The sequence below is a fragment of the Phocoena sinus genome, chromosome 8 (genome assembly GCF_008692025.1).
Source record: "Phocoena sinus isolate mPhoSin1 chromosome 8, mPhoSin1.pri, whole genome shotgun sequence".
Lineage (NCBI taxonomy): Eukaryota > Metazoa > Chordata > Mammalia > Artiodactyla > Phocoenidae > Phocoena > Phocoena sinus.
Genome location: NC_045770.1, coordinates 30,513,432 through 30,529,328, shown reverse-complemented (window position 1 = coordinate 30,529,328; position 15,897 = coordinate 30,513,432). Strand labels below are relative to the sequence as shown.

The window sequence follows — 15,897 nt, the reverse complement described above, 5'->3', positions numbered from 1 at the left end:
CCATCCCTGGTCTTTTGTCTCTGTTTTTTCTTTTTTCTTTTACCCTACCCAAATATGTGGGGAGTTTCTTGCCTTTTGGGAGGTCTGAGTTCTTCTGCCAGGATTCAGTAGGTGTTCTGTAGGAATTGTTCCACATATAGATGTATTTCTGATGTATTTGTGGGGAGGAAGGTGATGTCCACTTCTTACTCTTCCTCCATCTTAAAGCTCCTCTTATATCCCTTTCTTTTAGGAATCTGGTAATACTTAACCCAAGGAAAAAAATGTGTGATTTGGAGGACTAACTGTAGGAATTCCTGAGATATTCTGTGCTTATTTTCTATCAGTTGACACTACTCAATCCATCACCTAATCAGAATCAAGTTCAACTGACAACCTCCCATCTTTTGGGACAGAAAATTAATGTAGAGCTTTGCTAAGCATTTAGCTTTGAGGGTGTAAAGGTAAAACTTAACCAACAGGTACATGGTTGGGTTTCTAAACATACAACAGATACATATAAAGATGAAAGGAAATTTCTACCAATAGGTTTAAGCCCAGTTGACCCATATACACAGGAAACACAAGAAATCTCTACATTTCTTTTATATGAGATCAGTGTGCACACAACTTGCTTTTAAACTTTCTAAGGAATGATTCATTGTATTGGTCTATGCTTGGGGTGGGGTTGGGAGGGCTGGAAGGAACACTACTTTCCTACTCCTGCTAGTTTCTTAATTGTTGGGGGATCATCTTTAGTGTAACACTTCCTGCATCTCTCTAGGCTCTCACTCCTATCTTTGGTAGGTAGAATAACTTATTTGAATGGTGAATTTGGGAGCAGAAACTAGACACATGTAGCTCCATCCTTGTTTCTTTCTCTTTGGGCTCCATGTAGTCTGTAGGCAGCTCACTTTTTCTTGGGGAGGCATGGTGCTTTCCAGTTCTTCCCATGACTTGTAAGTATAGCTCACTCTAGAATTTGATATTAGGAAGCTTGCTTGTCCACAGATACATTCTCCAATATAAGCTTTTCAGTAATAAAGGTGGTATTTTACTCTCCCAACTGTATGTTATTTCTCAGTTGGTTCAGAACATGGGTAGGGATGAGGGATGCAGTTTATCAAGCTTCTCCAACTCCGAAGGTCCAGACAAAATAGAATGCTAAAGATTGGTTTAATAAATGTCTTCAGTATTTTGTTATTATAACAAACGTCTTGCTTCTTCAAGTCTACAGAGCATAAAATATGTTTAAAGTCCAGTGAGAGTTTTGTTTATACATAACTTCCTGTAAAAAGAATCAGGAAGCTCAAAAAGCTGTTTGACTCTTAACTAGATAGATATTTAGAACTAGGACTGGCAACTTGATGTTAAAGAATAGTTCTATTCTCCTTTGAAGCAGAGTTCAGATTAAAAGACCCCTTGAGCTTTATTTTAGGTCTATGAATTTATTGATAACTGTAATTTTTCAGCACATGAACAATACTGAAAATAAGCAAGTTTAAATTCTTATGATAAAACATCTCCACTCCCCCTGAATGTACATTTTCCTCGCTGATAGTAAAATCAGATGATGAATTTAATGGTTCTCTGCATTGAAACCAAGTATTGGTTTTCATTATTCGGGTAACGTTCTTTGCCTTAGGGTCATATTCAAATTGCTTTGATCTACGGAAGAAATAGAAGAATCCTAGAGAGAGAGAATTATGATTAGTTACTTTGCACCACTATACAATGATTCCACACTTTAAAATTTTATGAATATAGAATAAAATGACTGAACATTATATGGAGAGAAAATAAATGTGTAACTATATAGATACATATATAGATACATTTTACTCTGCTCAGTCACATGAGAAATATTATTTTTATTTCCCTGAAAAAAAAGCCAAGGTATGAAACATGAGTTTCAAGGGCTTACTACCTTTCTAGTCAGACTGTGGTTTATGCCAGAGGTTCTCAAACTAGGTTTCAAAAAAGTGTCTCAGAGAGGGGGAGAAATGAGAGTATGGCCTTGGTCCCTACATCCTCATTTTCCTAGTGTTGCTCTGGTTAATCTGTTATAGCTTTTGAGGTTCCATGTTAGATTTCACAAGAATAACAGATGGTGTTACTCAAAAACATGTTTAGACTCCTGCTTACTGCGTGGTCTGGTTTGTTGTCTCTGAAGATATAGTAGCTGAACTGATGCATTAAATTGCTTGAGGTTCTTTTAAGACTATATATTCCTGGATCTTACCCACAATCCTACTGCCTCAGAAACTCTAAGGAACTTGTAGTTTCATAACCCCAAGCTATGTATATTAAACTATGTACATTAAGATTGAGAATCACTACTCACTTCATGTGCTTAGTCATTTTTCACACTTAAACCTCTTCGGGGGTATTTTTATAAGGTATCTTGGATCAGTGATAGTTAATTTTGGTACTTTTTGCAGTTTTGAAATAGTATGACAGAGAATATAATTCAGAACTTACTATTCAGTTTTTGATAAGGCCCTCAGATTAAAGTTTATTATTATTTACATGTACTCTAGAGTAATAAAATGACGTTAAAATCGAAACATTTAAGATTTCATGCTGTCTTATTTCACAGTCAGCAAAGTCTTCCAAGTATCCTTATAGTCAGGCACTTACCTTTATGTTGGAAAGCAGCATCCACTTGGAGACCAATTCCTGGAAAGTATTTTTACCACCCTGTATGGACACCCTTTGTCCATGGTTTGGGTAACTCATCATACCTGGAGACATGGATTTGAAAGGTTTTCAGGGGATCTTAGTTTTGGAGGGGGAGGGCTTAGTTTTTACTGCCTCCTTGGAGTCAAGCAAAGATGTAGAAAAAAAAAGTAGTCCTACTGGAAGAAAACAAGTTGGATCAATAATAAAATAAAAATGGCAAAGATTATGTTTGGTTAAATCACTTATAATGTCTTGAAAGCAAGGAATTATGAGGGGAAAAAGCCACATAATTTGCCAGATTGATGCTATTCTGTGGAACTGTTAAATCAAAATAAGAGCTCATCCTGGAGTTTCAAAGATTTTGACTAGATATGTTTGTCATTGGTGGTTTGGTTGGCATCACCAGCTTTATGATTTTATCTTTTTAACTTGGAGAAAGATCTTTGAACTGATTGAAACATTCTTTTGTTTGGCGAATGCCATCCACCTGAGATTGCCTTCAAGATAACACTTTAGGAAGACTGTAGGTTAATTTTATTTTTGCCCATGTTAAAGTAAAGTTATCTGGATATTTTTTTCCAGAGTAAAACAAAGGGTCAATTGTCTGTAGACTTGCCTCCAGCACCAAATGCCCACAAAGAAGTAGGTTTTTCTTGTGTTTCGATCACAGACAGCTGCATCAATTTTCTTCACACGTCTTGGAAATCCAAGTATATGGATGGATTTGGGATAATCTGGCAAGACAGCATATCCTCTGATCATCCAGAAGTTTTCATCTAGGAAGAGAGAAAGTGATTATCTTCTGATTTATTTCCTAAAGGGAGAAATAGCTGTCTTAAGAAGTTTGAAAATAATTAGATGCTTAGTTCCTTTCAGGTTCAGTGCTTAGAGATTTAGTAATCTTATGTCTCCATTTATTCTTACTGCTTTCTTTAGCTGCTTATGTCATTAACATTACACAAATAATACATACCTATAGTTAGTAGTGTGCATACCCATGTCAACTGAATTCATTGTATTAATTCTTTCCAACTCTGACAAAACAGTCAAGTATATTTGGACATGTTCTCCAAAATTTCAGCACCCAAGTGTTCTCAAAGGCAAGTAATCTGGTGAAACCCATATAAAAAGTAGGGTTGCTAATTTGAATATTAGATACCAATTGAATCTGAATTTCAAATAAACAATGACTAATTTTTGGTATAAGTATATCCAAAATATTGCAAAGGACATACTTATATTAAAAAATTATTTTGTTGTTTGTCCAAAATTCAAAGCATCTTTTATTTTTATTTGCCATGTCTAGCAACCCGAGTAAAAAGGGAACATAGAAGAGAAATGGGTTACCTTTATTTTTCAGAAAAAAACACCTTTTAGTTTTTGTTATACAGTTTTCTTTTCTCCTGTGCTGTTGGGATGGTGTTTATCTTCACAACCACCGAGAATCCTTGGATAGTTATTCTTTAGGATAGGAACCTAAGGTCAGGGCAGAAGCCCTGTCTGTTTTGCTCATTCATGAAGATTGTATTCCTTGCACTAAAATACCCACTGAACAGTTCAGGCAACCAGAAGGAGAAGAGGAATAATGATGGGTAAAATTACCTTTAAAAACCAGAATCTTGTCTTTGGGGTTCTCATATGCAGCTTGAATATCAGCTGGCAGAGATGGCCAGAATGAAGAGATCAATTCAAATTCAACATCAGTGATATCATAGTAGATCCTCCATAGATGCCTGTGTTAGACAGAAAACCATACTTTATACACAGTGTATATATATCTATTTCAATGAAAATGCTGCAAACTGACACTTGTTCCTTATCTAATTGGTTGATATTTTCCTCAAACAATTTATGGCATTAATACAAATTTCCTCAGCAAATTTAGGTGGTTATGAGTTCAATTCTACCCTTTGGACTACCAAGGTCAGGACATGACTTTGTGCCCACTCTTTTGGGAACTTAGAGTAGCAAAATACCCATGGAAATCTCATAAATAGTTCTCAGTGTGCTCAATCACCTCAGTTTTGCCAAAGCAGCAATTCCCAACATTCTAAACCAATACCAAGCAATCTAAGAAGAATTTTTTGGTGCTGATGTTTGCTAGAATAAAGAAATGTTATTATTCACATGGCTAAATATTTCCTCAGATTTCCCTTCTGGCTGTAAAGTTCTGAGCCTATGAGGAGGACTTGAAAAATCCATATAGTCCATTTTCCTTCCCATGCTGGCTACCCATCCCTGACAAGTGGTCTCTCAGCCTCAACTATTAAGAGCATGGTGGTGACAGCATGTAATTACAGTGCTACATAGTTGTGGGTGGCAGGAGTCTGATTTCAGATATTCTTTTCTTTTGCCCCTATATCCTTGTCAGATGGTGTATGTCTTGATACTCTGTTCTGAAAATATGGTCATGGTATACATAATTGACACACCACGTTGCAAGTTAAGTGCAGTAAATTATACATAGTGAGAGAAGAGATTTCCTACCACAGCTAACACTGTTGATTCGGCTTCAAGGAAAGGTCTGTCGATGCGTATTTAACAATTGGCTCTCCAGGTAGGAAAAACCCCTAATTTTTATCATTTGATGATTTCCAGGGTGTAAATATTCCAACCATGGCCAGTTTCAAGCTACCAAAGTGATGTGAACTAGTTTACAAAATTCTTGAAAATTTAACAATTGGATCCTGAAATAGTATAAGCCACCTCCAGCACACCACCAGGAGTGGTGTGTTATTTTAGCTAAGAAGTCACTGAAAGTAGACTCTGTTTCAATGGCAATTTTAAAATTTGCTTAAAAACATTTAAAAATTAATTTATCAAACAAGTAAGAGATATGTGCACAGAATAAAACATTCAAACAATATGGGCAGTTATAAAATGAAAAGCAAAGGCACATATTCTCACTACCCCCACAGCTCTCTTATCCCCAAATCTCTTGAAAAGAAAAAGCTTCATAGGAAGTTGAGGTGTTTAAGGGAATGGGTTTACCTGCCTTTAAAGAACATTACTTCTCTGCGGAAAGTGGTGATAGCATCAAAAGTCAAATCGGGGTCACAGGCATGGGGTACAGTGGGTCCCTTTGGCTTAGCAGGTGTCTTAGGTGGACTTCCTTTGATGAGAAAAGAAATACCTTAGTGAACTAAGAAGGCATGTAGAAATACCTACAGAAGGATCTTACCCAAGAGAATATTTTCTTCATGATAATATTTCAAGAAGTGATTTTCTCAACTTCCTCCCTGGAAGGCTTTCAATTCAGTTCACATATATTCAGATTTGTTGCTCACCATAGATGGATTGTATTCCATTGATATCATCCTGAGAAAGTGGGTATTTGCTAGGATCCAGGGAGACATAATTTGGGAACATCAAAGCTGTTTGATCATTGGTGTGAGAGAGCCCCAGTGAATGACCAAATTCATGAGCAGCCACAAGAAACAAGTTGAATCCTTAACAAAAACAGGGAAAACATGAGTACATTAGTCATTCAGAAGGAGAATGATTGCATCTGAGATTAGGAAGTAACTGAGGGAAATGAAGAAAAGGCTTGCCAAACAGCAGATAATTCTTATAACATATTCACCATCATTTATCTGGGAAATATTTCAAGACTGATAATTGGCATTAGTCACATCATGGAGAAATATAACCCAGAGTTAACAGATGGCAGGAAACAGGTGTCTCAGAAATGGATAGTAGTAAAAAAAAAGAGAGAGAGAGAGAGAGAGAGAGAGAGAGAGAGAGAAGCCGCCAGTCTTTGGTTGTTTTTAGGCTGCTGAATGTGATCATGTTTCTCCTACCTATATTATTCAGAGGTTCTCCATCGGCTGTAGGATCAAGTCCAAATACCTAAACATGGCCTTCCATGAACTAGTCCCTGCTTTTTTTCCCAGCCTCATATTTTATTTTCACATTCCATGAGCTAGCCATATTGAATCATTTGCATTTCTCATCTATGCCATATTCTTTCTAATCTCTGTGTCTCCATATCTCCATCCCTTCTGCCCAGTGTATTACTTTCTCACCCCACTTTCTCCCAGCTATCCTATGTATTCCTCAGGATTCCCCTAGAGCCATCTCCCTCATGAGGCTTCTCTTATTCCCCAGCTCCTATCCAGGTTGACTTAATTGCACCTCTCTCAGCTTCTGTAGACTCAGTGCTTAATTTTGTCTTTGCAGATAAGTACTGCATTGTCTATTTCTTTCACCAAGCTGCGTACCCTGTCGGTACAGGGACCATGTCTTAATCATCTTTTATTCCTGGTGACTGAGAAACTGCTTAGTGATGGTTGCTGGATATCCAGGTTTTTATGTGGATGATCGAATGGTTAGCTGTGCCACAACACTTTCTGAATGTTAGCTAAAGGCAAGTGCTTTGCAAAGTGTTTTCACCTTTATTACAGATAACATGTGTCATCTTCCTGCAAGTAAGTTCTGCCAAGCCACAGACCACTGCTCTTCTCCATCCCAACACTGCATCTGTAGCGGTCTCTGAGGTCTGTTTCAGTTGTTTAGTGCCTATGTGTGCGTAGAACATTTACATTCACATACAGGCTTGACACTGACCTCACTTTGGGAGATTCTCAGGAAAGCCTCTCTATGTGCACAAATTCCTCTGACATCACCACGCAGTGACTGTCCTCCCCTTAGCAAACAGTGGGATTAGCAGATGACGGTTGTCTATTGCTTTTAAGGAAGTTACACTAAGACTTTTGTGCCCTTTCCATAGAGAGAGCTTACATATACGTAAAGAAGGTAATCATATATTATACATTATTGCCAAATTTTCTATTTAAAAAATCTGATTGGAGGTCACATATGCTTGAGATTTTATGTATTCATTAGAGAACAGGAAGGCATTTTCCCTTCTACGTCAGTGAGGTAAGAGTTATATGATCGGACATCCCCCAGGGCCAAAAATTTCAAAGCTGAGGGAATGTAGCAAAGTAGTTAGAAGATAACCCATTTTAGTATTGTTGCCTGGCTATCCACCCAGAACTTGGTGGAGGACTATATTTATCCTCTGCTTTGCTCAAGCAAGTTTTGCCAACTTGAGGCACAGATCACATTGGACTTTTTTGTAATCGACCCCACACATCCCCTTTGGCTAGGGGCCTGTTGCAGTATGCGTAATAGTAATTTTACTACTAAGTATTGGAATTAATAGGGATAAAATGACAGTGAAACTTTCATATCTACCTCTAGATATGAAAGTAAATCCTGGCTGACAAAGTGGAGTCATTCTGATTTTGGTGAGCACTAAGATATTTCCTATAACTGCCTGATTGCACATATCCACACTGCCTTTAGGCCAGATCCAGAGAAATATTGGGACATGTTTCAGCAGGACATACAGACATGGTCCATTCAACTATTCTGTTGTTTGGGTCATGGTGTCACCCCACCTCTTTCATTTTCTTGTCTTTGATGTAATTCACATGGCAGTGGCAGCAACCAATCCCAGACTACCCCAGTACCTGAAGTTCAGCCAGCACTGAGTTCTTTACCCTCTTTGTTTCCTAGCTCTTGGAAAAACAATTACATCACATGATCAGACTTAGCAAGGAGTGGCCACACATCATTTTGAGTCACTGGCTTTCAGTTTTGCAGAAACTGTAAAACTGACCCACAGACTGTCTGGAGTTACTTGGTCAGGACTGAATTGTGGTCTTGCGTACCATCCACCAGAGAGACACAGCCTCCACTTTCCTGGGACCTGGGAAACCAGATGCCAGACCCAAGATGACTGTAGTCAATGCTAGAAAAAAAGAGTGGGAGAACCCGAGAGTCTACTCAACCTGCTCCTTCATTTGAGGCACATATTTTTACTATAGTAAAATTTTGGTTTTTGTTTTTAAAATATCTCTTATTTTAGTGCCAGGGAGGCCCATGAAAAGAAATAAAATCAACCCACTTAGTCTGAAAAAATAAGCCAAATATAAAGACCAGGGTCTAATACCTTGGCAGACAGGCAAGAGCTAGAAAAGGTTCATGCATATAAACAGACTTCCTATGGGCCATGAACCCACACAGCATCCTTCAATCACTAACTTAGAATCACCACCTCCCCAGAGTCTTCTTTCAGTCCTCAAGCCAGAGATGACTTCTGCCATGGGTATAACAGACAGCACAGTCTGCCTTGTATGGTGGTGAGTGGGTCTAGGCTTTATACATCACACAAGATCATGAACCTCTGAAGAGCTGGAACTTTTTGAGTACAACTTAGTGGTCTGTACAACACCTTGCACAGTTCCAGGCACATAGTGGCCCTTCAGGCATTGTGGGTATATGAAAGAACATCTGAGTAAGGGAAGAATGTTCTGATCATAACAGGATTAGCAACTTTATGAAGATGTTGTGTGGATAAGGCTCTGAACTGGAAAAGCACAATGGTTTGAATAGACATTGGACACTTTCATGAATGTCATCTGGAATATGAAAAATCGTAGGGAAATTGGGAAGTAAAAAGCAACTAGTTGCAAAGCTATTCCTTTAGGAATTTGTATGAATAACAAAATTTTGTTCATAAAGAAAATCGGGCTCACCTGCTCCATCCTTGGTCCAGTTTTCATCCTCATCAAAGTGAGTGTCTCCACCCAGACCCAGACCAGGAGGAAAGGCATGGCCAAGGACTCCCAAGGGGCCATCAAAATAACGAGGACACCAACCATGGACTGAGATACAATTCATGGGGGAAAAAAGGATCAGCATCTTCAAAGCTCCTGGGATGAAAATAGCCATATAGTTTTCTCTGCTGAAAACCTTACCTCGGGTCCTAAAGGCAATCATGATGTCTGCAATCCCTTTGGAAATCTTGGTGAATATTAGTGGAGTAACTTTGCTCCACACTTCTAAACCTTTTTGGATAGCCTCATCCACATCAGCTCGTGCCATATCTGGAGTGTAGTTTACAATTCTTAGAAATTAACAAAAATATATCAATTGGTGGTTATACATGCATGTAAACACATACTATGGAAAGAAAATAATTTCTATGTCATCAATTATATGCGGCAGTAACTTTTGGTACAGTGCTATTGCTACATTTGTACACTACTTTACTATTTAAATAAGGTACTTTTACGTATGCTATATAATTCAATCTTTCATTTGCCCTATTCATCAGGTAGTATTATCACACTTTAACAAATGAGGCTCAAAGAGGTTAAATGATTTCCCTAAGATCACATCTTAAGTGGGAGATCATTAATCTCATGTATGTGTTTGCTGTGTATATGACTGTACTATAAATATCTTCTAAAAAGAATTGAGATTTATTTTCTCAAACGGCTTGTAGAAATCAGTCTTATGCATGTGTCATATATTAAGAGTCTCACTTGAAAGCCACAAAGAGTTTGTTACTCAGGAAAATATCTTCCCTTAGTTTATATTCCCTATCTTGATAAACATATTTTTATCTCAATCCCTAAGGCTCAGTAAGATAAAGGAAGAACTATCAGAAAGACTCTTTAGGACCAGCCAGGAAGGCTCTAGAGCAGTGGTCAAAGTCACTGACTCTATCTCAGGTCACAGGTGCACTTCATCTTCTTTCTGCCAATAAGCCAGCTCCCTGTCCTTGAGATGTCTGGGGTCCACCTTAGATGTGACAATCTGACTCACACACATCTCTGACATGAACTGGTTGTGCTCCAGGGTCTTCCCATTTTCCCTTGAGCACACTTCATTTGTACCTTTAAGCATCTGCAATCAGAAGGCAGATCCTGGTCCTGAGCTTTTATAGAGGTGGCAGAGGCTAGAGATTAGAGCATATCTGCCAGAGCCAGTCTGCTGAGAAGAGCTGTGTAAAATGGCGTATGGTAAATAAGCTTTTGTTTCTCTGTGTTTAAGGTGGTAATAGCAGTGATGCCTATGTCACAAATTTCTTGGAAGGATGGAATAAATAAAATCTATCAAGTGCCATGCACATAGGAAGTGCTCAGTAAAATAAACTATTATTATTTCTGTTCCTTGGAGATTATTTTCATGTTCCTTTAGATTAGGGGCAGTAGCATTACCTGTATGTGAGATTGTATTTCTTCCACCCAGGGAGAGTGTAGCCATACTGACCCACATCAGGCACCCCACACCTGGGTGTCTTCATGATCTCAAGAGTATTTGAGTCCAGTTTTCCAGTCACTGTCAATCCGAAAAATGCTTGCATTTCACGAATTTTGCTGTCTATGACACTTCTGTTCTTGCTTTGAACAAGATGACTCCCTTCTATTTCAAGAGAGTAGAACTGGTTGAGATATGCCTGACCAAAAAGACAAAAAAAGGCACAGACTACAGGAGAGCAGATCTCCATCTCAGGAGAAAACAAAATTTTCTGCAATCCTTTTTGGCAGTAGGAGGGAAAAAGGAAATAAGTAACAAGGGAAAGGAAGGAGTGAGAGAAGAAAGAAGAGAGGAAGAAAACAAAGAAGAAAGCAAAGAGTCAACCTGTGTTTTCAGTTTTCAAGAACTCATTGAGCTATGTGTGACCAGAACTGGCTAAACCCATACAGCCCATGAGACTCCAAACTTCCACAGAAGAGAAGCAAGCTTCTTCTGTGTGTTATATTATCTTGTGTCTTACATATTGTTGCTGTTACTTTCATTTTGGTGTTTCCTTGAAACAAATTCTAGAGGAGATGTGATTATCCATTTTTCAAATATAAATAATTTCACCAAATATGGCAAATTGGACTGATTTTTACAGGGAATCTCCAAAACAATGTGTTTTTCATACATATAGGGATAAGTGGCTCCAAAATATAGTTGGGTTCTCCTGGTTGGTCTTCAAATGCTTTTATGGAGACCTTCATTCTTTCAGAGCTGACCCTTTCTACTCTCACTATCCCTTCACTTGTAACTATTGCTTAAAGTTGTAGCAAATCCTGCCTGTCCTCCACCCCACCCCTACTCTCCACCCCTCAAAGTTCCTTGATGTCCTTAGAGCCAAGGAAAGGAAAAGCAGCTCCTCACAAGAAAGTTCAGAACTCTTTGGTAGGAACTAGCTGTCTTTTTAAGTCCCAATACAATCAATAAAGTAAAAGTTTTATTGATAGTCATTAATAACATTTATTGAGACAGTACCTGAGCCAGTTTCATATTTTCTTCATACTCCATCTTTCGGTCTGTGGGAAATGCAGAAGAAAATGTTACAAGGACCAAAAATAGAAGAAGGCTCTTCATTCTTCTCTCTCTTCAGTTGAAGCCTTGTCCTGTTTGCATAGAATTTAGAAAATAATAGTGAGACGTGGCGTGAGTTGACTTGTATCATCCTCTGATTAAAAACAGAAAAGGACATTTGCCATGGGGTGTGTCATGATATGCTTTTTTTTTCTTAGGGTGACTTGATTTTGCAATCATGATCTACAATTGTTTGGTAAACACAGTCATTGTTCATTATTGAATTCAAAATAATATAAAGTCAGCCTCCAAGTTACTTTTGTACTTGCAAAGTTGAAGGTTTTCTTTTTTTTTTTTTTTTTTTTTTTTTTTTTTTTTGCGGTACGCAGGTCTCTAGCTGTTGTGGCCTCTCCTGTTGCGGAGCACAGGCTCCAGACGCGCAGGCTCAGCGGCCATGGCTCACGGGCCCAGTTGCGCCGCGGCATGTGGGATCTTCCCGGACCGGGACACGAACCCGTGTCCCCTGCATCGGCAGGTGAACTCTCAACCACTGCGCCACCAGGGAAGCCCTGAAGGTTTTCTTATCCATAAATTCTTGAGAGTTTATGAAATAATCTTCCTTTGAATGAAAGCCCAAAATATTTGCATAAAAAGATAATTTTCTTTGTAAAAAAATTTTATCTTTTTTGAAATCACCTGTTATGTTTGCGAAATTGTAATTTGTTGCGTCTTCTGAGAAATACAATTTCATCTGTTGTCTTGCTCTTGATACAGATACTTTCTGCATTCTAATAAACAAGCCATGTCTGTTTCTCAAAAAAAAAATATGGTGTCATGAAAAGACAATTGATTCAGGAATCAGATTATCCTAATTAACTGGGTAAACATCAGATGTTTACCAAGCACTTTCTATTTTGCTATCACACTAAGATACTGTTCCAATCTTGTTGGAGAATTCAGACATATACAGAGACTAATGCCAGATAAAATGAGAAGAGTAGCAAAATGCATGTGAAGATTCTAGAGACTGAGACGGGTCAAAAGGTAGAGAGATCACGGCAGATGTGTGTGGCCTAAAGGCTTCAAGCAAGTGGAGCTTGCACTGGCTCTTGAAGAACGTGTAGGAGATTTGGTTTTCACAGAGGAAAGGAGAAGGCATATGAGTGGAGGAAGGTCACAGGAAACAGGTACCATGGCGGAAATGAGCTGTAGGAAATCTGTCCTGACTGGAGCAAATATATGTGTAGATAGCCATGGGAAATAGGGATGGAGGGTCTAAGAAAGTGTGCAAGGAAAATGCATGTTTCTAATCTTTTCGTATCTAGAATGCCATTCATTCCATCCTCACACTTGACTGAGACTGTTTCTGGTTATGGAAAATCAGGCTGAAATAAATCTCCCTTAGAATTTTGAAGTTACTGTTCCATTGTTTTCTAGAATCTAGTATTGTTGTTGAAAAGATTTTTATTCTGATTCTTGATATTTTTCTTTTTTCTTCTGAAAAATTTTGAAAGTCTTTTTAACCAGATATTCTGAAGTTTTATAATGATGTCTCTTAATGTGAGTCTTTTTGCATTAACATTGTTTGGCAGTAAGAGAGCTCTTTCATTATGAAAATTTCAATTCAAGGAAGCTTTCCTCTATTATTTCTTTGATAATTTCTTTCCACCCAGTTTCCTCTTTCTCTTTCTGGAACTCTTGGATTAAATCTCTGTGTTTTCAATATATCCTTTACTATTTTCCATCAACTTTATTTCCAGCTCACCTACTGAGTTTCTTATTTCAGTTATATTTTTAATTTCCAAGAGCTCTTTCTAGTTCTCTAAGTATACTTTTTTGTATTTTGTTAATGTTTTTGGGATGTAAATTATGTCTTATTTTTAAAGAATGTTAAGTTTTTTTTTGTTTGCTTATTTTGACATTCTCTTTTGCTCCCAGGACTGTCTCTATTTCTTCAAAGTTTCTTTTTTGGCGTCTGTTTTTGACATTAGAAGCTTTTTAAACAATGTTTGGATATGTTGTACTCTGCAATCTGTTTAAGATTGAGAGACAGGAAAGCTGACTGGAAACTATGTGTGCACTGACAGGGCTTGCCAGTTAATGGCCTTTACTGCAGGGAGGTGGGGCGGGTTTCAGACACTTCATGTGATGTATTAGCTGGAATGAGATTTGGTCAAAATGTAAGAGAAAAACCCTAAATAATAGATGATTAATAAACATTGATTTCTTCCTCACGTAAGAGAAGGCCAGATGTGGCAGTCCATGGCTTGTATGACAACACCACATCATCAGGGATGTAGGCAACAGACACCTTGCTACACCACTCTCTCAGTGCCAGTGCCTTATGGTCCAGGTGGCTTCTGCAATTGTATCTGCATTATAGGCAGCAGGAAGGAGGAACGTAGAGAAAGTAAGTACCCAGTCTCTTTCCAGAAGCCCATAGAGTATTCTGCTTACACTTTTTGGCAAGAAATTAAACACATGGCCACATCTAGCTGTAAGCAAGGCTACAAAAAGTAGTCTCTTAGCTGGATGCATTGCTACCTCAAATGAAATTGGGTTCTTACTGCAGCAAAGGAAGGGGGGAATCATGTTAACATAGGTAACTAGCAGTCTCTGTCCCATTGAGATTTCTATAGTGTTGGTATCTGTAAACCTTTTTTCTTGGGTGAGTAAATTTTTCCAAAGATGTCACCTCCAATTTCCCATAATTTTAATATCCCAACAACAAAGTTATAGGAGGTGCCTCTGGTGCCCCGTGTCACAATCCCCTCAGTATACCTCTGATTTTAGTTGTATGGTGGTGGACAGGCTTGTGTAACTCACCTTACTCTGACAAAGTCCAACCTTAACCACAGATTGGGTGTCTTTCTGCTTTCTACCCAGGGCGTTGAGCTGCCATGGAGCCTACAGGCCAATTCCTTAGAGCTACCCAGTGGGGGAGGGAATTGAAGGATTAATGTTGAAGGAGGGAATTGAAGGAGGGATTGGAGGCTGGATCAGAACCAGCCTCCGATCCACTGGAGATTTGAACAATTGAAAGGTGTTCTGTAAGCTTCTCAGGAGGTCCTGATGGAATTGAGCCCCAGCGCCCATAGTAGAAACCTCAGTAACACATACTTGTATTGACTTTCCCTCTTTCTGCTTCACTCTGCTTGCTACCTCACTCTTGCTTCCTGGGACCATGTCCTGAATAAAGTAACTGCACCGAAGTCTTGTCTTAGTCTTTGCATTTTAGGAAACTCAACCTAAGATAAAAGTAATATCATTCTTAAAGTTTTAAGCTTAGATTCTTAAATCTCTTGTCCTCACATAAAACTTCAATGTAACATCCAAAAATACCACATGTTGTCAAGAAGAAAACCAAAAAAAGGGCTAATTTAAAAAATTATTTACTATACTTTGTATTGCTGTTCACTTCCTATGACTGTGAAATATGGTTAAAGAAATAACATGAACTCAGTTCTTATCTTGAAAATGTACGGATGAAGCTTGGGCCAAAAATCTATCATAACTAACTGGCGCAACTAGCAGCTGTTCTGAGATGAATCTCCCATCTTCGTGCTACTAAAAACTGATTTCATAAGAAGTTTTAGAAAATGCCATAGTCTGGAATTGACTCTTAAGGAAATATCCAGGTCTTACAGGTCCTTTTGCCTTTTGACATTGATACAATGAATTGCTTATACGCCTCTCTCACTTTCCCTAGCACAGCATCTGGAACAGGTAGGTGATTAATTGTTGAATAAATGAATAAATGAAATTATAGTACATACTAGTTTCTATTTTCTTATCTTGTAAAATAAGTTGAGAATAATGTGTTGACATAATTGAGGGAATCTTTGAGGACATAGAATATTGATAAAATATTTCATAAACCTGTGAAGTAATATCTAAAAGTTTAATATCAATGTTGTAATATTTCTGATAAAGGAAAATGGTTGCAAATATATTGAAATTTCCTTTTTATACTTTAGATGAACTATGTGGTAGTATCTTAAGAAATTATAGTAGATCACAAGTTGGTCATTTAAAATATTTATTTTGAAATCATTTAATAGATAAATTTTGAACCAGAAAAAAGTATCAAAGTATACAAAATCAATCATCTGTGGGGGTTAAAAA

General features: G+C 38.0%; 1 protein-coding gene across 1 annotated transcript; it reads right to left on the bottom strand.

Moving 5' to 3' along the window:
- Positions 1-1,136: 1,136 nt before the first annotated feature.
- Positions 1,137-11,891, bottom strand: MMP27 (matrix metallopeptidase 27). The gene is made up of 10 exons (XM_032640241.1): positions 11,737-11,891; positions 10,677-10,915; positions 9,429-9,577; positions 9,207-9,335; positions 5,949-6,110; positions 5,653-5,773; positions 4,264-4,394; positions 3,278-3,437; positions 2,620-2,723; positions 1,137-1,669 (listed from the first exon to the last, which is right to left on the bottom strand). The coding sequence occupies exons 1-9, from the start codon at positions 11,833-11,835 to the stop codon at positions 2,672-2,674; spliced, it is 1,242 nt and encodes a 413-aa protein (XP_032496132.1). The 5' UTR covers positions 11,836-11,891; the 3' UTR covers positions 1,137-1,669; positions 2,620-2,671.
- Positions 11,892-15,897: the final 4,006 nt, after the last annotated feature.

Bases quoted from the DNA above. Each gene is read 5' to 3' on its own strand.
- MMP27 (XM_032640241.1), bottom strand. From the start codon at position 11,835: ATGAAGAGCCTTCTTCTATTTTTGGTCCTTGTAACATTTTCTTCTGCA. The intron at 9,336-9,428 runs GTAAGGTTTTCA...ATTGTATCTCAG, and splicing joins GATTGCCTTTAGGACCCGAG to TCCATGGTTGGTGTCCTCGT. The intron at 6,111-9,206 runs GTGAGCCCGATT...GTTTTTGTTAAG, and splicing joins CTGGACCAAGGATGGAGCAG to GATTCAACTTGTTTCTTGTG.